We start from the raw sequence: 22,004 nt of genomic DNA, 5'->3' as shown, positions 1-22,004 counted from the left end.
GATGGCTGACCTGGGGGCTGACATAAGGGCTGATGGCTGACCTGGGGGCTGACATAAGGGCTGATGGCTGACATGGGGGCTGATAAGATGGCTAAAGGTTGGGGGGTTGATCTGAGGTCTGATTAACATTGGGACATTGGGGGTCTGATTGCTGGTCTGAACTGAGGTGTAATGAAAAATATTTTTTTTCTTATTATTCTACTCTAAACCTAGGTGCATCTTATAGGGCGAAAAATACGGTACAGTGCAGCAGAGACCAGTGCAGCAGAGACCAGTGCAGCAGAGACCATAGTCAGTTTATATAGTCATTATACAGTGTTATATATTTTAATATGCACTTTGTGTTATGCGAGTGAATCAGTCAGCGCCGACTAGCACCGCCTAAGCCCCGCCCACCCCTAAGCCCCGCCCAAGAACCCTGCCCCCTTCCCGGTCCCTGGGAAAATTGTCTTGAATGAAACTGGTCCTTGGTGCAAAAAAGGTTGGGGACCACTGCCTTATAAGACAACAATCTTATTACAACATGTTTGCAAGACATTTCAATGACTTAAAGGACTTCTGTCACCTGAATCATTGTAGTGAAACAGGCTGACCTGCGATATCTGTAAAGGTCAGCAGAAGCTAGCAGTTTTGTTCCCATCTCCATCTACGGCTTTATTTCTGAGAAAACTGAACTTTTAATATATGCAAAGAAGCCTCTAGGAACAATGGGGGCGTTACTATCAGTCCTAGAGACTCCATTATGCACTTTGATTGACAGGGACAGGCAGTGTAAACGTCACGCCTGGCCCTGACTTCTAGTATTGCGTCTTTGCCGTGTGCTCCAGAATCCAGCGCAGGCGCAGTACAGGAGAGAGGCCTCGCGGGCAATTTTCCTCTGTACTGCATCTGCTCTGGGTACTAAAGAGCACAACGTAGTGTAAGACTAGGCGAAGTCAGGGCCAGGCGTGAGGACATTTACAATGCCTGGCCCTGTCACAGTGTAGGGGGTGCCGGAGCAGAAGAGAGAACGGAGCCTCTAGGAGTAATGGCAACGCCCCTGTTGCTTCTAGAGGCTCATCTGCATATATTAAAAGTTCAGTTTTCTTAGAAAAAAGCCATAGATTAGGATGGGAGCAAGACTACCTGCTTCTCCTGACCTGCGTACGAAATAGGTCAGCCTGTTTTATTACAATGATTCTGGTGACAAAAGCCCTTTAAAAGTTCATTGCTGTCAGGTAATACATCTTTCCACACATATCGTGCACTGCAAAGTTCAAACTTCTCCTCTGTCACTGTGGGACTTTTTTCTTTTCTTTTTTTTTAAAGAGCCATGAAAAAAATATATATAAGTGAATAACCTTGGGAAGCAGGGCCCCAAAATCACTTTCCTGTCTGGACAGAACAGATACTTTCCCCTAGCACAGTTAAAGGGGTTTTGTCACTTCAGCAAATGCCATTTATCATGTAGCGAAAGTTAATACAAGGCACTTACTAATGTATTGTGAGTGTCCATATTGTCTCCTTTGCCCATCACATTATACACTGCTCATCTTAATGGTTACGACCACCCTGCAATCCATCAGCAGTGGCCGTGCTTGTACATTATAGGAAAAAGGGCTGACCTCTCTGGTGGCCGAGACCATGGGAACTCACATAGGCTGGTGCTTTTTCCTATGGTGTGCAAGCATGGCCATCTCTGCTGGATTACAGGGTGGTTGTAACCATGGAAACGAGCAGTGTATAATGTAATGGAAAAATTATTCAAACCATCAAAAAGAGGCAATATAGGCAATCACAATACATTAGTAAGGGCCTTGTATTAACTTTCTCTACATGATAAATGGCATTTGCTGAAGTGAAACAACCCCTTTAGGGCTACTTTCACACCAGCGTTAATACTTTCCGGTATTGAGATCCGTCAGAGGGTTTTGACCCCACTCATTGTCAATGGGGACAAAACATAACTGAACAGAACGAAATGATCCAAAGTGCATTACGCTCCGTTCTCATACTGGAGAGCAAACCGCAGCATGATGCGGACTGAATTCCTTGGATGCGGAGCAAGACGGATCAGTCATGACACACAATGCAAGTCAATGGGGACGGATCTCTGCCACAATAGAAAACGGATCCGTCCCCCATTGACTTCTAATGGAGTTCATGACGGATCAGCCTTGGCAATATTAATGATAATACAACCGGTTCCGTTCAGAACAGATGCAGACGGTTGTATTATCAGTAAAGGAAGCGTTTTTGCTAAACCCTGCCGGATCGAGCAAAAACTCTAGTGCAAAAGTAGCCTTAGACCAAATCAAAATGGCAATAAATGATTCCAGAATCCTGGCAGACATACACATATACAATTTCATGTCAACTAAAACTTACCTGGGTTATGGGAAAAAATGATATTCAGCAGGTCTTGGTCCCCCCAAGTTATGTTGAGCTTGTACTTTTTCAGCAATGGCATAAGCATTTCCCCCCAATGCAGGCGAACAGTGGTCATGTCATTCTAGGTGAAAAAGATGAAACCGTAGCTGATATGAAGTGGTCACTTTTACAGATCTACAGATTTATATTCCAGATAAAACTAAATGCTCAGCTGATAACAGGGTCTCGTTAGGAGTTATAATCATTTATGCTTGAAAATCAGTTCACAAGCTTGATATTAAAAAATCTTATTATAGCACCACCTTACGCTTGTATTACACAGGCCGACTGAGCAAGCGATTGTCAGGAGGGAAGTATTCCCTCCCGGCAACTGATTGCTAGATAGCGGAGAAGACCGCTTCTATTACATGCAGCGATCTCCTCCACAGCATGGGAGGAGTGATCGCTATGCCATCGCTAGTCCCCATACTGTCTAGTGGTTAGCCGGTGGCAGATCGCTGTTCTGCTGCCTGTAAACACTGATCTTAAAGCATGCTTAGAAATCAGAATTGCCCAGTGAAGGAGAAAGCCAGTATTACACTGCAAGATGATCGCTAACGAGTCGGCCAGTGAAATACAGCCTTTAGTCAACTACCAGAAGCACAGTTATACGGCCCCTGTTAGCAGGAGAAAAGATAATAGGGCACACATATCAAAGTGTTTGTGTTGCAACCCATCAGTGTTAGGGCCAGGTTATGGCTGTCATTAAAAGGAACATAGTGCCCCCCAAAAAAAATATTCTTTAAATCAATTTCCTTTACATTTTTTTGGGCTAGTGGTTAATTTTTTCGTTTTCCATGTGATTCCTTTTGTTTCCCGTTTTATGTAGGTAAAGTTCTGCAGTGCCCACACTAGCTAAGGCTACTTTCACATCTGCGTTTTTCTTATCTCCGACAGGGATAAGCAAAAACGCCTTCATCATAAGACAACCATCTGCATCCGTTATGAATGGATCCGATTGTATTAGCTCTAAAATAGACATGACAGATCAGTCACTAAAACCATTGTAAGTCAATGGGCGCGGGATCGGTTTTCTTGTGTGTCAGAGAAAACGGATCCGGCACCATTGACTTACATTATGTGTCATGCCGGATCCGTTTTGATCAGAATCCCATGACGCACACAAAAACGCTGTGTCCGTCATGGAAGCGCAACCAAACGGAACTGAATGCATTCTGGTGCACTCTGTTTCGTTCGGTTCCGTTTTGTCCCCATTCACAATGAATAGGGACGAAACTAAAGCCTTTTCCTCGCTATTGAGATCCTATGACGGATCTCAATAGTGGAAAGGGAAAGCGCAGGTGTGAAAGTAGCCTTGGGCCCCATTCACAAGTCCGCAATATCGTTCCGCATTTTGCGGAACGGAATTGCACCCATTCATTTCTATGGGGCAGCACGATGTGCTGCCCGGATACGGAATTGTGGCCCCGCACTTCCGGATCCGCAATTCCGTTCCTGAAAAAAATAGAACATGTCCTATTCTTGTCCGCATTTGCAGACAAGAATAGGCAAATTCTATTAGTGCCGGCGATGTGCGGTCCGCAAAATGCGAAACGCACATTGCTGTGTCCGTGTTTTGCGGATCTGCAAAACACGTTACAGACGTGTGAATGGACCCTTGGTCTCACAATAGGCTGACAGGTTTTCTAGACATTAAATATAAAAGTAGCAGTTTGTGGCAAGCAGGGCAAGAACCATATGGCAAAACTGCACAGCATTGCTGCCTTGTTTCCAGGTGGTATATGGCAGTGTGTCATGTAGTGGTGTAGCACATGCACTGCACCTGAAGTGAACTGTTCAGCAGGAGAATCACAGCAGTCTGCTACAAAGCTCTGGGCATCGTCTCCCTTATAGGTAGGGAGGCAAATAACTGAGGATCACATCACTGACAATAGGTGATGGTCCCAAACTTAAAGGGGTCAGGTCACAACACATATTCTACATTTTCCAAACCAGCGCCTGGATCTGAATACTTTTGTAATTTCATATAATTAAAAATTTAGTAAAGCCAGGGAGCTAAAATGGATCTGCATAGCGCCACCTGCTGTTTGTTCTTTTCCTTATTTTTTTGTCCGTCTTGATGAGCTGGCTGACGTGCTTAGGCTACTTTCACACTAGCGTTCGGGTGTCCGCTCGTGCGCACCGTTTGAAGGGGCTCACGAGCGGCCCCGAACGCATCCGTCTGGCCCTAATGCATTCTCAGTGGAGGCGGATCCACTGAGAATGCATCCGCCTGCCAGCGTTCAGCCTCCGCTCCGCTCAGTGAGCGGACACCTGAACGCTGCTTGCAGCGTTCGGGTGTCCGCCTGGCCGTGCGGAGGCGAGCGGATCCGTCCAGACTTATAATGGAAGTCAATGGGGACGGATCCGCTTGAAGATGACACCATATGGCTCAATCTTCAAGCGGATCCGTCCCCCATTGACTTTCAATGTAAAGTCTGAACGGACCCGCTCAGGCTACTTTCTGACTTAGAAAATTTTCTAAGTAATAATGCAGACGGATCCGTTCTGAACGGATGCAAACGTCTGCATTATCGGAGCGGATCCGTCTGATGAAACATCAGACGGATCCGCTCCGAACGCTAGTGTGAAAGTAGCCTAAGTTAAATATGCCACTTGCCGTATGTTCTGTTAGAAGCTGTGACAGTTACAGGGAGAGAGCTGCAGCAGAAAGGACGCACCCCTGAGATGTCAGGCTGAAGATAATGAGGTACAGGGCTGGTTTTAGCTTTGTTAGGAAGGTATTGTCAAGTACTATATGATGTCTGATTTACATTTTTTCAATCATGGTATAACCCCTTTAACCCCTCCTCTCCAGTCATCTCTGTACATGTCCCACACAATTAATAGAACCCGATCCTGTAGAAATCAATGGGGCGATGTACTAATCCTGTCTAAATACAGACAGTATAAATCGAGACAGGTACTTTGTTCAGTGGCTCAGGCTGGTGTGTACCAATATGTTCTTTTATGACTAAGGTTTCGCCAGGTCAGTGTGGTTAGTGTAGAGCAAATCTCACAGCAGTAGCCCCAGAATGCACATAGACATACTAAATAATCTGAAAAAGAGATCCATCCCCTGCAATGACATGGTGTTAAAACCGACATACATACCGTAATCTGCGTTCTGGAAATATAGCATTATACTCCTGATATTACACAAACTACATCGAAAAGAATCAATGACTGTCATAGAAGATGAGAACCTGCTTGGTCACTTATTACTAAAATGAGACAACCTAAAACAAGGGCATGGGTCATTGCGTGGTGTGTGAAGGTTGGGCAAAAAGGCATCAAAGCTGTAGATATCTTTTGTGTAGGGGAGCACTGACCAAACAAACTTGGTTGTTTCTGAGCTTCTTATGTTTCATTTTATGCAATTTTGAGAAAGGATGCAGCAAACATGACCAAACCCATAAATAAGAAAGGATCTACACATACTTTTGGTCATGTTTGTTTGTACCGATATGCTAAAATACTATGGAATCACTAGTTATGTCCTCTTTTTTTTTTTTTGGAGAGAGAAACCTCTACATACAGCAATATTTCTTTACCTTAAAGTGTTTCCTTCGTATACGCGTCATGTTCATCAGCATAACTCCAGAATTAATACCAGTCTTTCCATAATAAGGGTGGCGTGCAAACCTGTTATACCATCCTATGCGTGCTTCTTCGTGCTCTGGAGCCATAGCAGCAATCTGAGTAGAATTAAACTCATTTAAAAAGGACCAAATATCATCCACTGAACGTAAGAAAAGTATGTCTGTGTCAACATACAGCAAGGAGTCCACATCTCTGAGTATTAACTGTAGAGAAAAACACACCATTATTACTCGAAATGTAGTCATAGTCCAAGTTCTTTTCTGACACCTAGTTTGACCTACTTTTAAAGGGGTTTTCTGGGATTTTGATACTGATAACCTATCCTCAGGATAGGACATCAGTATCCGATCGGTGGGGGTCCGACACCCAGGACCCCTGACGATCAGCTGTTTTGAGAAATACAAGTAAAGCATGATGAAGCATTGGAGAGAAACCCGGGTCGGACATGAGCACAAGGCTTTTTTTTACATAGAAACATAGAATGTGTCGGCAGATAAGAACCATTTGGCCCATCTAGTCTGCCCAATATACTGAATACTATGGATAGCCCCCGGCCCTATCTTTTTTTTTTTTTCCAAGAAAATTTTTTATTTTCAAAAGTAAGGACATATACAAAGTACAATTCAGAAGCATTGCATATTTGTTACAAAATATTTTCAGAAAACAGACATTTATGTCTATGTATACAGTAGAGACTCCAAACAAGTTGTCCTTCACTTCAATTATTTTCCTGACCTTTCAAAATAACCCCCCCCTCCCCCACTCTGAGAAAACTCAATTGCCCTCCCCCCCCCCACCCCTATTCGAAACTAACTATCCTCCTGCCAAAACAATCGCCATACCTTTCGTCAGACATGGTTTAAAACAATGATATCATCATATTAGTAACAATGTGGGTGTTTGTAGGAAACCTGTTATTGTGCCAATCGGCCTAGCGACCCTTTCAACTGCTCCTCCAAATACCATTTTGTCAAAGTGAAGGGTCTCATGATGTGTTCAATATCTGAGTCAGAGAAGAACTGTGTCAGAAAGCCTCTCCACCTCTTTAGAAATTTGCCTCCCTTTCCTTCCTTATGTTTCATAACATCCCCTCGCTCCAGATTCAGTAGTTCTCTAAGGCATGTTAATATGTCATCCCTTGAGGGGACCGAAGGCCGGAGCCAATGTTGTAAAATGCTCCTCTTAGTTACCATACAGAGTGCATGGAAAAGGGTCGGCAGTCTCCGCTCCAGAAGGACTCCATCCTTTAGCTCCTCCCAATAATGAAAGAGAAAGGTCATAGGGTTCAACGGGACCGTCAAATTCCAACTATCCTTAGATATTTGTGCCACCTGATTCCACAGATCCTGTATGCGGGGGCACGACCAAAGACCATGAAATAGATCAGTGTGCATGACCTTACACTTAGGACAACTAGTAATCCTGTCTAACCTGTTGGGGCCTGCCGGGAGGTTAAAGGCGTAAATAGCATTATGCATTATCCTGAAATGTGTGTCCCTCCAAACTTCATTTATGACTGAATTCCTCATGGCCCACCAGCCCTTAAGAATCTTCTCCCCTGCCTCGTTGTCCTCTAATATACGAGCCCATGGGCGAAAAGCTAGATGTGGTAGTCCGTCCCCCAAAATCAACCTTAATTGGGAGTACAATAGAGAAATGGATTGCGGGCCTGTACCCTTCATTACTATCTTATCAAAGTCATTCGTCACAATTTCCTTAGAGACATCCCTCAGCCTATCAGTTAAGAATTTATTAACCTGGGAGTATTGGATAGTTTGAAAAGGACTCAGGTGATAAGCATCCCTAACCTCCTGACATGATAACCATCTATTCTCATTCTTGTGTAACAACTGCTGGGCCGTCAGTATTCCTTTCTGCTTCCATTCCTCAAATAAAGCATTCCTCCTTCCCTGTTCAAATTCCGGATGTCCCCACAGAGGTAAGTATTTCGAGACTCCCTGACACAGTCGTAGACTCTTCCTAATAGTTCTCCATGCTGCCCATGTGTGGCGGAAGATAATCGAATTCCGCAGATGCATGGGTAGGGCTCTCAAAGCCGTATGTAATAGGGTGCAGGGATCCCATGGTGCGCAAAGTTCCCTCTCCAAAGAATAATCAGAGTGGAAACTTGTGTGGCGTAGCCAGTCAATAATGTGTCTAAGAAGACATGCCTGGTTATATATCCTGACATCTGGCATGTTCATTCCCCCTTTCAGTTTCAGGGCCATCAGCTTCCTCAGACCTATACGTGGTCTCTTTCCCTTCCAGATAAAGCGTGTCACCTCACCATGAAGTCTACAGATGTCTACATGCTTAATCAGCAAGGGCAAAGTCTGGAGAGGATAAAGGAGTCTGGAGAAGCTGATCATTTTGACTAAATGAATTCTGCCCAATAGGGGCAGGGGCAGGTTCTGCCATCCTCGCAGTTCCCTAGTCACTTTACTCAATAAGGGGGTATAATTCAGGCCGTATAATAAATCTGCCCTAGAACCTATCTTGATACCTAAATATGTAATGTGACCTTTAGCCACCGGTATCCCCTCTAGAGTGCTCCCAGGCTTTAATGTATTTTCCCCTCTCCCAAGCTGTAGAAGCGCACACTTGGCTGTATTTATCGTGAACCCTGAAAACTGACCAAATTTTGCAATGCTGCTCAGAACTACCTGTAGGTCTGTCACAGGGTTGCCCATGAATAGAAGTAGGGTTGTCCCGATACCACTTTTTTAGGACCGAGTACAAGTACCGATACTTTTTTTCAAGTAGTCACCGATACCGAATACCGATACTTTTTTTAAATGTCATGTGACCGTTTTGGGGGATCTGTGGATGACGCACTGTCATGTGGGGGATCTGTGGATGGCACTGTTATGGGGGACCTGTGGATGGCACTGTTATGGGGGATCTGTGGATGGCACTGTTATGGGGATCTGTGGATGGCACTGTTATGGGGGATCTGTGGATGGCACTGTTATGGGGGATCTGTGGATGGCGCTGTTATGGGGGATCTGTGGATGGCACTGTTATGGGGATCTGTGGATGGCACTGTTATGGGGATCTGTGGATGGCACTGTTATGGGGATCTGTGGATGGCACTGTTATGGGGGATCTGTGGATGGCACTGTTATGGGGGATCTGTGGATGGCACTGTTATGGGGGATCTGTGGATGGCACTGTTATGGGGGATCTGTGGATGGCACTGTTATGGGGGATCTGTGGATGGCACTGTTATGGGGGATCTGTGGATGGCACTGTTATGGGGGATCTGTGGATGGCACTGTTATGGGGGATCTGTGGATGGCACTGTTATGGGGATCTGTGGATGGTACTGCTATGGGGTGGGATATCTGTGGATGGCATTGTTATGGGGTGGGGGGATCTGAGGATGGCATTGTTATTTGGTGGGGGATCTGTGGATGGTGCTGTTATAGGGGATCTGTGGATGGAACTGTTATGGGGAGGATCTGTGGATGACACTGCTATATGTCATCCACAGATCCCCCTCATAACAGTGTCCCCCAATACACCGGGCCCCGCCGCTCACCGAAGTATTTATAAACGTGAATCCTTATCCTGTTGTTAAGTTGAACTAACGCTGCCCTCTCCCATGTTCCCCTGTATCCCCCTGTATCTCCACAGCACTTACTTAAGCTTCCATAGCAGGCAGAGCGGACGGCACCAGTAACGTCACTCACTGACGTCGCGCGCCTGCTCCGCCTGCTTCACTCATAAAGTGGGCGGAGCAGGCGCTCTACGTCAGTGAGTGACGTTACTGCTGCCGTCTGCTCTGCCTGCTATGGAAGCTTAAGTAAGTGCTGTGGGGATACAGGGGAACATGGGAGAGGGCAGCGTTAGTTCAACTTAACAACAGGATAAGGATTCACGTTTATAAATACTTCGGTGAGCGGCGGGGCCCGGTGTAAGAGTACAGTGACTGCACCGGGCCCCGCCCATAGTTACGCCCATAGTATTCTATTTATGTATCGGGGCGGGGTATCGGCGGCTTGTCAACTTGTAGGATGACAGGCCGAACTGGATGGACAAATGTCTTTTTTCGGCCTTATGTACTATGTTACTATGAGTACCGCCGAGAAAACTCGGAATCGGTCCCGATACCGATACTAGTATCGGTATCGGGACAACCCTAAATAGAAGTATGTCGTCTGCAAAAAAAATTGCCTTCAGTTCAGAGTTACCTATTTTAATACCCTCGAAAATCCCGCCCGAGTTTAGAAAACGGACCAGAGGCTCTACCGCCAGGTCAAACAATAGGGGGGATAAAGGGCAGCCCTGCCTTGTACCCCTATGTAAGCTAAAAGGATCAGAGAGAAAGCCTTGCATGCCTATCCTGGCCATAGGAGTTGTGTAAAGCTGAGTAAGGTATTCCCTAAAAGAGCCTCTCACCCCAAATTTATCCAACACCCTCCATAGCCACTCCCAACCCGGCCCTATCTTATATGAAGGATGGCCTTATGCCTATCCCATGCATGCTTAAACCCCGTCACTGTATTTGCAGCTACCACTTCTGCAGGAAGGCTATTCCATGCATCCACTACTCTCTCAGTAAAGTAATACTTCCTTATATTACTTTTAAACCTTTGCCCCTCTAATTTAAAACTGTGTCCTCTTGTGGTAGTTTTTCTTCTTTTAAATATGCTCTCCTCCTTTACCGAGTTGATTCCCTTTATGTATTTAAAAGTTTCTATCATATCCCCTCTGTCTCTTCTTTCTTCCAAGCTATACATATTAAGGTCCTTTAACCTTTCCTGGTAAGTTTTATCCTGCAATCCATGTACTAGTTTAGTAGCTCTTCTCTGAACTCTCTCTAGAGTATCTATATCCTTCTGGAGATATGGCCTCCAGTACTGCGCACAATACTCCAAGTGAGGTCTCACCAGTGTTCTGTACAGCGGCATAAGCACTTCACTCTTTCTACTGCTTATACCTCTCCCTATACATCCAAGCATTCTGCTGGCATTTCGTGCTGCTCTATTACATTGTCTTCCCACCTTTAAGTCTTCTGAAATAATTACTCCTAAATCCCTTTCCTCAGATACTGAGGTCAGGACTGTGTCAAATATTCTATATTCTGCCCTTGGGTTTTTACGCCCCAGGTGCATTATCTTGCACTTATCCACATTAAATTTCAGTTTCCAGAGTTCTGACCATTCTTCTAGTTTTCCGAAATCCTTTTCCATTTGGCGTTTCCCTCCAGGAACATCAACCCTGTTACATATCTTTGTGTCATCAGCAAAAAGACAAACCTTACCAGCGAGGCCTTTTGCAATATCACTTATGAAGATATTCAACAAAATCGGTCCCAGTACAGATCCCTGTGGAACCCCACTGGTAACATGACCTTGTTTTGAATGTTCTCCATTGACTACAACCCTCTGTTGTCTGTCACTCAGCCACTGCCTAATCCACTCAACAATATGGGAGTCCATGCTCAATGACTGCAGTTTATTGATAAGTCTTCTATGTGGGACAGTGTCAAAAGCCTTACTAAAATCTAGATATGCGATGTCTACTGCACCTCCACCGTCTATTATTTTATTCACCCAGTCAAAAAAATCTATAAGATTTGTTTGACATGATCTCCCTGAAGTAAACCCATGTTGTTTTTCATCTTGCAATCCATGGGATTTTAGATGTTCCACAATCCTATCCTTTAATAGGGTTTCCATTAATTTGCCTACTATTGATGTCAGACTCACTGGTCTATAGTTGCTCGATTCCTCCCTACTACCTTTCTTGTGAATGGGCACGACATTTGCCAATTTCCAATCTTCCGGGACGACTCCTGTTACTAATGATTGGTTAAATAAATCTGTTAACGGTTTTGCCAGCTCACCACTAAGCTCTTTTAATAATTTTGGGTGTATCTCATCAGGCCCCTGTGACTTATCTGTCTTCACCTTAGACAGCAAACTTAGAACATCTTCCTCTGTAAAGATACATGCATCAAACGATTTAATAGTCATTCTTTCTAGTGGAGGTCCTTCTCCTTTTTCTTTTGTAAAAACTGAACAGAAGTATTCATTAAGGCAGTCGGCTAGCCCTTTATTCTCTTCTACATACCTTCCGTCCTTTGTTTTTAATTCAGTTATTCCTTGTTTTAATTTCCTTTTTTCATTTATATATCTGAAGAATGTCTTATCCCCTTTTTTCATAGACTGAGCTAGTTTTTCTTCTGCCTGCGCTTTAGAAGTTCTTATAACTTGCTTGGCCTCTCTCTGCCTAATCTTGTAGATTTCCTTATCTTCATTGCTCTGGGTTTTTTTATAATTACAAAATGCTAGCTTTTTATTTTTAATGATTTGGGCCACTTCTGCTGAGTACCACATTGGTCTCCTCCTTTTTTTGCTTTTACTGACAAGTCTAATGCAATTTTCTGTTGCCTTCAATAATGCACCTTTTAAGTAGTCCCATTTCTCCTGGACTCCATGTAATCCGTTCCAGTCTGATAAGGACTCATTTATGACTTATTTTATGTGTATATATTTATCCACGCTCATGAGTATAATAAAAATTTTTTTTAGACAAAGTGTTTGCAGTGCTTCACTATCAGAGCGAAATTATCTTCTGTAGAAGTAACCACGGGAGAGACACACAAGACGTCATATGTGTTTGTTAGTATATACCTCTGGATAGGTTAATCAGTATTAAAATCTTGGAAAACCCCTTTAACCAATATTTATTAGTGATAACCGTTTTAATGGGAAGGAAAACCTTTACTACTGGTTTAGGTCTACAACCCCCATGCAGATATACATGTTTCTATGGTTACAGACTACAAACAAACCCTGTGTAGTCTGGTCTTGCAGTCAAATTGCTATACATCTGTCTCTAACTTCTTAATAACATACCAATTATAAGTTAGTGAAAAGTAGGAATCAAATAGAAAAGAGCAGGGAAGGTGTCCTGGCTCCTGTCCTCTGTCTTGAGCCAAAGACAAAAAGCAACATAGGAGGACAACCGAACTGCATTTTACATCCTGCTTAATAAGGGGATAGGAAAGTGTTTCTCTTATATGAGGGGACTGTAACTGTCACATTTGGGGTGCTGTGGTTGGCTCTGCTTACACTCTACCAGGACCATAACTATAAAGAACTGAGTCAAAGGATGTATTGAGTGTGGCAGGTTTACACTCTGAGACATATTAAAGGGGTTGTGACAAGTTTTTAAGTTATCCCCTATCCACAGGATAGGGGTAACTAGCTGATCGTTGGGAGTCCAAACGATTGGCCCCCCCACCAATCACGAGAATGGGGTCCAGCTTCCCCATTCTGATGCATGTGCACTGCCGCTACATTCCTTCTCTATGGGAGCATCGGAGATAGCGCAGTTCCCTATGGATAGGGGATAACTTAAAACTTGGCTCAAACCAGATATGCAGATAGAAAGAAAAAATAGCGGATACTTTATGCAATACACCTTACCGGCAAGAACAATCTCTGTGACGCACATGGTTTAAAAAGTTTCCTCCATTCTGCTGCATTTTCCGATGGAAAGGAGATTGGATAAAGTGTATACTTAAACTTCTGCGAAAATCCCCATCTGTTCAGCTGTAAAAGGAAAAGAAAGTATTTCTCTCGATCCCCAGCTAGGTCGCTTTCACACAGTCAGTGTTTGGTCAGTGATTTCCATCAGTGATTCCGAGGCAAAACCAGATGCAGATCTTTCCAGTATCCCTTATCTCTGTGTAGCCTCCGCTCCTGGTTTTGGCTCCCAGTCACTGATGATGATCACTGAGCAAATCATTAAAGTTCACATATGCGGCAGAGGAACAGCCTGTCGGAGTTCACTGCATTCGGCACAGCTGGATAGGGCTGCACACCACTGGATCCCAATTGAATATAATGGGATATGACGAGGATCTGGATGTTTTCCGGCAAAAATGCTGGCTTTACGCTGGACAAAAAGGTGTGCAAGCAGGACATTTTGCCTGCCTGAAAGCTGGCATTTATGTTGGAAAGAGTCGGATCCCATTGGGGATAGGGAATCTGGCAGTGCACTGCCCTATCTGGCTATGCTGGATACAGTGAACTCCGGCAGGATGTTCCTCTGCAGCAACAGGCTGCCAGAGTTCACATTGCATATATGAATGTAGCCTTAGTGTTCAAGCATATTCTCAACTTAAAGGGATTCCCCAGAAATTAGTTAAATGGCTGAAACAACCCAGTCTAGAATTTGACTAGGACAGGTTGTCTCCACTTTCAGAGCTGGCCAAGGGGGCTCTATTAATGGCTCCTCCAGTTGTTTAGAGACTTTAAAATATGAATGATGAATATGCCAACACAAAGCAATAAAAAAAGTTTTACTATTTAAAATAATTTTAAAATATTAGTTTGGTACTGCCGTAACTGTACTGACCTGCAGTTTAAGGTAGTCATGTGATTTTTACAGTGCAGTGAATGCTCTAAACACAAAACCTCCTATGGTAATGGCAACAGAGAAAGAAAGAATATATGGCTCTTGGAAAACAGAGGAAAAATTTAAAACATTTCCAAAATTGGCCTGGTCGCAAAGAAGACAAAGGGTTATTCCCATCTCAGACATTGGAGGCATATTACTAAGATGGCGGGAGCGCACCTATACTTAGAACGAAGCCCGCAAAATCCAAGAGGACGCACTGCGCATGCGCAGCCATCCTCCGTTCATTCCTATGGAAGCGCCGATAATAGCCGAGCAACACCTTTGGCCATCATCGGAAGTCCCATTGATTTGAATGGGAGGTGCACAGCGCAATTGCGGCCACCGCTCCATTCACTTCTATAGGGGTGAAGGAAAATGTATTTTTGGCGCTTTCATAGGAATGAATAGGGGTGTGCCCTAAGGGATTTTGCGGGCTCTGTTCTAAGCATAGGTGCGGGTCCGAGAGGTGGGACCCGTACATATCATACATTGGAGACAGGGAAGGTGGGGGTAAGGGTCCCTTTAAGCAGGCAGATGAATTGCCTGCATCAATTGACAATATAGAAAGCCAAACGGTGCTTGAGTGACTTTCATTTTCACTTTGTAAATGTCAGGAGAGCTTTAAAACAATGATTGTTTTGGTGATCATTTGTTCAAACCCCTCCTCTCACAGATTACACTGCCACTAATAAATGATCATTTTTATGCCCACAAAAGATGCTATCATCTACAAAAAAAGGAACTGATCACAGTGTACGCTTACATCGGGCAATGACCAGGAACGAACATTCATACGAACACTCGTTTGGCCAGTCAATGACTTTAATCTGGGGGATTAGGGGATGAAACATCTTTTAGCCATAAATTATCCTAAAGTCATGTTCACACAGTCAGTATCTGCAAGCCAAAGTCCGGAGTGGAACGTACAGAGAAAACTATAATGGAAAGATTTGTCCCTCATTTGTGTTATGAATAAACCCTGACCACGTAAAAGTCCTGCTTTAGTTTACAGACTCTTTTCCCAATCCCTGCTTAACCCCTTAATGCATAACGGGGTACACGTATGGCATTATGCGCCTGTATTTGCATGGAGCAGGCTGCTGTGGTGAGCCCGCTCCATACGCGGCGGGTGCCGGCTGTATCATACAGCAGACACCAGGCCGCAATGACGGGGAATAGGGATCACGCCGAACCCCATCATTTAACCCTTCAGATGCCACGTTCAACGCTGATCACGGCATCTGTGAGGTAAGGCACAGGGATTCGGCTCCCTCTACCTTCTGATCAGAGTTTAAATCCCCCCTTTCCCAATTTTACATATAGAAATTTAAAAACAATAGAAATAAATATATTAGGTATTGCCAAGTATGAAAAGGTCTGAACTAATAAAATATTAAAAAAAATCTCCTTGAAAAAAAATTAATTAAATTTGCCATTTTTCTGTCATCTTGTCCCCCTTTAAATATTCAATGACCGTGATCAAAAAGTCATACATACGCAAAAAACAAGTCCTCATATAGCTCTGTAGACTGAAATATAAAAAAGTTATGGCTGTTAGAAAATGGTGATGCAAAGACATTTTTTATTTTTTCAAAGATTTTAATTTTTCTAAAAGTAATTACCGTAAACAAAATAAAAACTATACAAGTTTGGTATTGCCATAATTGTACTGATCTGCAGAATACGGATGTCATGGCATTTTTAGTGCACAGAGAACACTGCAATGTCAAAACCTCAGCAGAGTTGTGTGTTTTTTTTTTTTTAAGTTTTACCCCACAAAATATTTTTTTTTCCCCGTTTTCCAATACAAGTCATGCTAAATAAATGGTAAAAAATGCATCTTGTCCCACAAAAAATAACCCCTCCTATGACTATGTAAACGGAAAAATAAAAAAGTTATGGCTATTAAAACTTGGGAAGGAACAATAAAAAATGCAAATAGGCCCAGTCTTTACGTGGAAATAACATACACATATTCAGTAGTAACCGCAAGACTGAAAAAACTCGGATTTTCTTCCAGCTGCCATTCTCAATTAGTTAGCAGCAATCATCTGTGGAAAAGATGCAGCTCAAGGCCAGGAGGAATCCCTGAAGACTGCACTAGCAAGCTTTGCATCCACAGCTGATCATGCCACAAGCGGGCGTCGATGCACTGAATGAATGCAGCTGTCAGATCTATTTAAAAAAAATTAAACCACCGTCATAGAAAACAAGAAGGAAATGGTAGATTAAACTGGTTTCTAGCAAGTTACTCACAATTGTGCTGAAGTCATTGTGCAGCTGGTCTTCAGCAAAGATATGAAACGTAAGGGGCTTCATACTGAATAGAAGTGCAGACTTCAGCATTGTGACCGTCTCTTCCAGTCGATTGCCACAAGCCACGACTGCCAAGTGCATGGGATCCAGATCCAGTTCATGTTTTTCAGGAGGGTTGTACCTGCAAGATAAAAAATAAAAAAAAACACATACATGTGTGAAGAGTGAAGGGTTAAATGTTCAACAGTTAAAGGGAACCTGTCACCATGAAAATACAATGTAAGGTAAAGGCAGCCTGTTATAGAGCGGGAGGAGCTGAGCAGATTTAGTGAAGCTTGTATTTTATACATTTATATTCCTGCTCATTCTGATCTTTGAAGACAAGGTGGTGGTCCTATCAGTGATTGACAGCTCTCTGTATACACAGAGGGAAGGCGGTCAGTCACTGATAGGACCGTCTCCTTGTCTTCAGTCAGTGACTGACAGATATCTCTGTATACACAGTCATAGAGGGAAGGCTGTCAGTTACTGATAGGACCTCCTCCTTGTCTTCAGTCAGTGACTGACAGCTATCTCTGTATACACAGTCATAGAGGGGAGGCTGTCATCACTGATAGGACCGTCTCCTTGTCTTCAGTCAGTGACTGACAGCTATCTCTGTATACACAGTCATAGAGGGAAGGCTGTCAGTCACTGATAGGACCGTCTCCTTGTCTTCAGTCAGTGACTGACAGCTCTCTGTATACACAGTCATAGAGGGAAGGCTGTCAGTCACTGATAGGACCTCTTCCTTGTCTTCAGTCAGTGACTGACAGCTATCTGTGTATACACAGTCATAGAGGGAAGGATGTCAGTCACTGATAGGACCATCTCCTTGTCTTCAGTCAGTGACTGACAGCTATCTCTGTATACACAGTCATAGAGGGGAGGCTGTCAGTCATTGATAGGACCGTCTCCTTGTCTTCAGTCAGTGACTGACAGCTATCTCTGTATACACAGTCATAGAGGGAAGGCTGTCAGTCACTGATAGGACCGTCTCCTTGTCTTCAGTCAGTGACTGACAGCTATCTCTGTATACACAGTCATAGAGGGAAGGCAGTCATCACTGATAGGACCGTCTCCTTGTCTTCAGTCAGTGACTGACAGCTATCTCTGTATACACAGTCATAGAGGGAAGGCTGTCAGTCACTGATAGGACCGTCTCCTTGTCTTCAGTCAGTGACTGACAGCTATCTCTGTATACACAGTCATAGAGGAAAGGCTGTCAGTCACTGATAGGACCATCTCCTTGTCTTCAGTCAGTGACTGACAGCTATCTCTGTATACACAGTCATAGAGGAAAGGCTGTCAGTCACTGATAGGACCGTCTCCTTGTCTTCAGTCAGTGACTGACAGCTATCTGTGTATACATAGTCATAGAGGGGAGGCTGTCATCACTGATAGGACAGTCTCCTTGTCTTCAGTCAGTGACTGACAGCTATCTCTGTATACACAGTCATAGAGGGAAGGCTGTCAGTCACTGATAGGACCGTCTCCTTGTCTTCAGTCAGTGACTGACAGCTATCTCTGTATACACAGTCAGAGGGAAGGCTGTCAATCACTGATAGGGCCGTCTCCTTGTCTTTAGTCAGTGACTGACAGCTATCTCTGTATACACAGTCATAGAGGGAAGGCTGTCAGTCACTGATAGGACCGTCTCCTTGTCTTCAGTCAGTGACTGACAGCTATCTCTGTATACACAGTCATAGAGGGGAGGCTGTCATCACTGATAGGACAGTCTCCTTGTCTTCAGTCAGTGACTGACAGCTATCTCTGTATACACAGTCATAGAGGGAAGGCTGTCAGTCACTGATAGGACCGTCTCCTTGTCTTCAGTCAGTGACTGACAGCTATCTCTGTATACACAGTCATAGAGGGAAGGCTGTCAGTCACTGATAGGACCATCTCCTTGTCTTCAGTCAGTGACTGACAGATATCTCTGTATACACAGTCATAGAGGGAAGGCTGTCAGTCACTGATAAGACCGTCTCCTTGTCTTCAGTCAGTGACTGACAGATATCTCTGTATACACAGTCATAGAGGGAAGGCTGTCAGTCACTGATAAGACCGTCTCCTTGTCTTCAGTCAGTGACTGACAGATATCTCAGTATACACAGTCATAGAGGGTAGGCTGTCATCACTGATAGGACCATCTCCTTGTCTTCAGTCAGTGACTGACAGATATCTCTGTATACACAGTCATAGAGGGAAGGCTGTCAGTTACTGATAGGACCTCCTCCTTGTCTTCAGTCAGTGACTGACAGCTATCTCTGTATACACAGTCATAGAGGGAAGGCTGTCATCACTGATAGGACCGTCTCCTTGTCTTCAGTCAGTGACTGACAGCTATCTCTGTATACACAGTCATAGAGGGAAGGCTGTCAGTCACTGATAAGACCGTCTCCTTCTCTTCAGTCAGTGACTGAAAGATATCTCTGTATACACAGTCATAGAGGGTAGGCTGTCATCACTGATAGGACAGTCTCCTTGTCTTCAGTCAGTGACTGACAGCTATCTCTGTATACACAGTCATAGAGGGAAGGCTGTCCGTCACTGATAGGACCGTCTCCTTGTCTTCAGTCAGTGACTGACAGATATCTCTGTATATACAGTCATAGAGGGTAGGCTGTCAGTCACTGATAGGACCGTCTCCTTGTCTTTAGTCAGTGACTGACAGCTATCTCTGTATACACAGTCATAGAGGGAAGGCTGTCAGTCACTGATAGGACCGTCTCCTTGTCTTCAGTCAGTGACTGACAGCTATCTCTGTATACACAGTCATAGAGGGAAGGCTGTCAATCACTGATAGGACCGTCTCCTTGTCTTTAGTCAGTGACTGACAGCTATCTCTGTATACACAGTCATAGAGGGGAGGCTGTTATCACTGATAGGACCGTCTCCTTGTCTTCAGTCAGTGACTGACAGCTATCTCTGTATACACAGTCATAGAGGGAAGGCTGTCAGTCACTGATAGGACCGTCACCTTGTCTTCAGTCAGTGACTGACAGCTATCTCTGTATACACAGTCATAGAGGGAAGGCTGTCAGTCACTGATAGGACCGTCTCCTTGTCATCAGTCAGTGACTGACAGCTATCTCTGTATACACAGTCATAGAGGGAAGGCTGTCAGTCACTGATAGGACCGTCTCCTTGTCTTCAGTCAGTGACTGACAGCTATCTCTGTATACACAGTCATAGAGGGAAGGCTGTCAGTCACTGATAGGACCTCCTCCTTGTCTTCAGTCAGTGACTGACAGCTATCTCTGTATACACAGTCATAGAGGGAAGGCTCTCAGTCACTGATAGGGACGTCTCCTTGTCTTCAGTCAGTGACTGACAGCTATCTCTGTATACACAGTCATAGAGGGAAGGCTGTCAGTTACTGATAGGACCTCCTCCTTGTCTTCAGTCAGTGACTGACAGCTATCTCTGTATACACAATCATATAGTCATAGAGGGAAGGCTGTCAGTCACTGATAGGACCGTCTCCTTGTCTTCAGTCAGTGATTGACAGCTATCTCTGTATACACAGTCACTGATCGGTCCTCCTCCTTGTCTTCAAAGATCAGAAAGAGAACATAAATGGATAAAATACAAGCTTCACTAAATCTTTTCCTCTAAAATTATATATGTGCTCAGCTCCTCCTGCTCTATATCAGGCTGCCTTCAGCTCAGACACCGTGTTCCAGATGACAGGTTCCCTTTAAAGGGCATCTGTCAGCAGATTTGTACCTATGAAACTGGCTGACCTGTTACATGAGTACTTGCCAGCTGAAGACATCTGTGTGGGTCCCATGTTCATGTGTGCCCTCATTGCTGAGAAAAATGATGTTTTATTATATGCACGTGAGCCTGTAGGATCAGGCTGTATAACCATCATCACAACTAGCCCTGACTTCTTCTAAAGTCAATTAAAGTGGAGAGGGTGCAGCAGCTGCAGAGGAAGCCTCTAGGTATAACGACAACGCCCCTGTTGCTCCTATTAAAACTTAATTTTTCTTAGAAATGAGGGCACATATGATGCCTTCAGCTGCCAAGTGCACATGTAACAGGTCAGCCAGCGTCATAGGTACAAATCTGCTGACAGTGTATTTCATATAAACACTTCCCTGAAGATCATTAGATGGATCTTTGCTTGTATGTTACACAGTTAGGCCTCTTTCACACAACCATATGGCTTTTTTAGTGTTTTGCGGTCCGTTTTTCACGGATCCGTTGTTCCATTTTTTGTTTCCGTTTCTGCTCCGTTTTTACGTATGGCATATATAGTATACAGTAATTACATAGAAAAAAATTGTGCTGGGCATAACATTTTCAATAGATGGTTCCACAAAAACAGAATGGAAACGGAAGACATACGAATGCATTTCCGTATGTGTTACTTTTTTTTTTTTTTGCGGACCCATTGACTTGAATGGAGCCATGGAACGTGGTTTGCGGGCAATAATAGGACATGTTCTTTCAACAGAACAGAAAAACGGAAATGGAATGCATACGGAGTACATTCCTTTTTTTGCGGAACCATTGAAATGAATGGTTCCGTATACAGAACGCAAAAAGCGTCCCATAAACGGAAAAGTGTGAAAGAGGCCTTGCTCTTCAGGGAGGTAAGATCTTACAACTGAAAGAGTAGAAAATGCCCTGACTGGTCATATAGAAAATCTGTGTCCATCTTTTCTTCTAAATAGATTTATAGGTAGGAAGTTTCCGTAAGTGGATCTGGTCATGAACATTGTGAAATGACAGGCACGTGTAAAGTAGATCCAGCGCTGCAGTAATCCTGTAAAATAGAGTCCTTTTTTATATATCATAAAAAGACACACAACAAACGTCCTACGCGTTTCAGACAATCAATGCCATTAGCCAACATAGGAAAGTATGCCTAGGAAGAGTAATTTTTCCTGCTCGGGTTTTTTCATTTGTCTCAATTTTAAGGGATTGCGGCAGAGCTGGAACTCCATGGATTATTCGTCCGTATTCCTGACACTCCTGTGCAGGCATTAAAGTGGTTGGTTTAAGGAGGAACCTGGAAAACGCAGGGGATCCGGCTGCCATAAAGAAGTATTCATTACTTATCTGGAAGATCCCCCACCGCTGCTTCGAAACAACTCCTTTAAAGGGGTTTTCCAAGAATTTGATAGTGATGGCCTATCCTCAGGATATTTCATCAAAATCAAACTGGTGGGGATCAGACACCTGGCAAGCCTGCTGATCAGCTATTCAAAGAGACCACAGCACTCTGTGGCTGACACCTCTTCTGGGATGCTGTCACTTAAACGTGA

The 22,004-nt window shown here is 43.9% G+C and overlaps 1 protein-coding gene across 2 annotated transcripts in view; it reads right to left on the bottom strand.

The window, feature by feature from the left end:
* The window catches only part of GXYLT1 (glucoside xylosyltransferase 1), a 58,008-nt gene that overhangs the window by 8,821 nt on the left and 27,183 nt on the right, over window positions 1–22,004 (bottom strand). For both annotated transcript variants that reach the window (XM_040410852.1, XM_040410853.1), the window contains 4 exons: window positions 16,684–16,864; window positions 13,452–13,577; window positions 5,964–6,215; window positions 2,368–2,491 (listed from right to left, as the gene is read on the bottom strand). In XM_040410852.1, the coding sequence (XP_040266786.1) occupies window positions 2,368–2,491; window positions 5,964–6,215; window positions 13,452–13,577; window positions 16,684–16,864 (683 nt within the window). The remainder of the gene's footprint in view (window positions 1–2,367; window positions 2,492–5,963; window positions 6,216–13,451; window positions 13,578–16,683; window positions 16,865–22,004) is intronic.

Source organism: Bufo bufo, chromosome 1 (genome assembly GCF_905171765.1).
Source record: "Bufo bufo chromosome 1, aBufBuf1.1, whole genome shotgun sequence".
Taxonomy (NCBI): Eukaryota; Metazoa; Chordata; class Amphibia; order Anura; family Bufonidae; genus Bufo; species Bufo bufo.
This window is presented reverse-complemented; position numbering and strand designations above follow the sequence as displayed.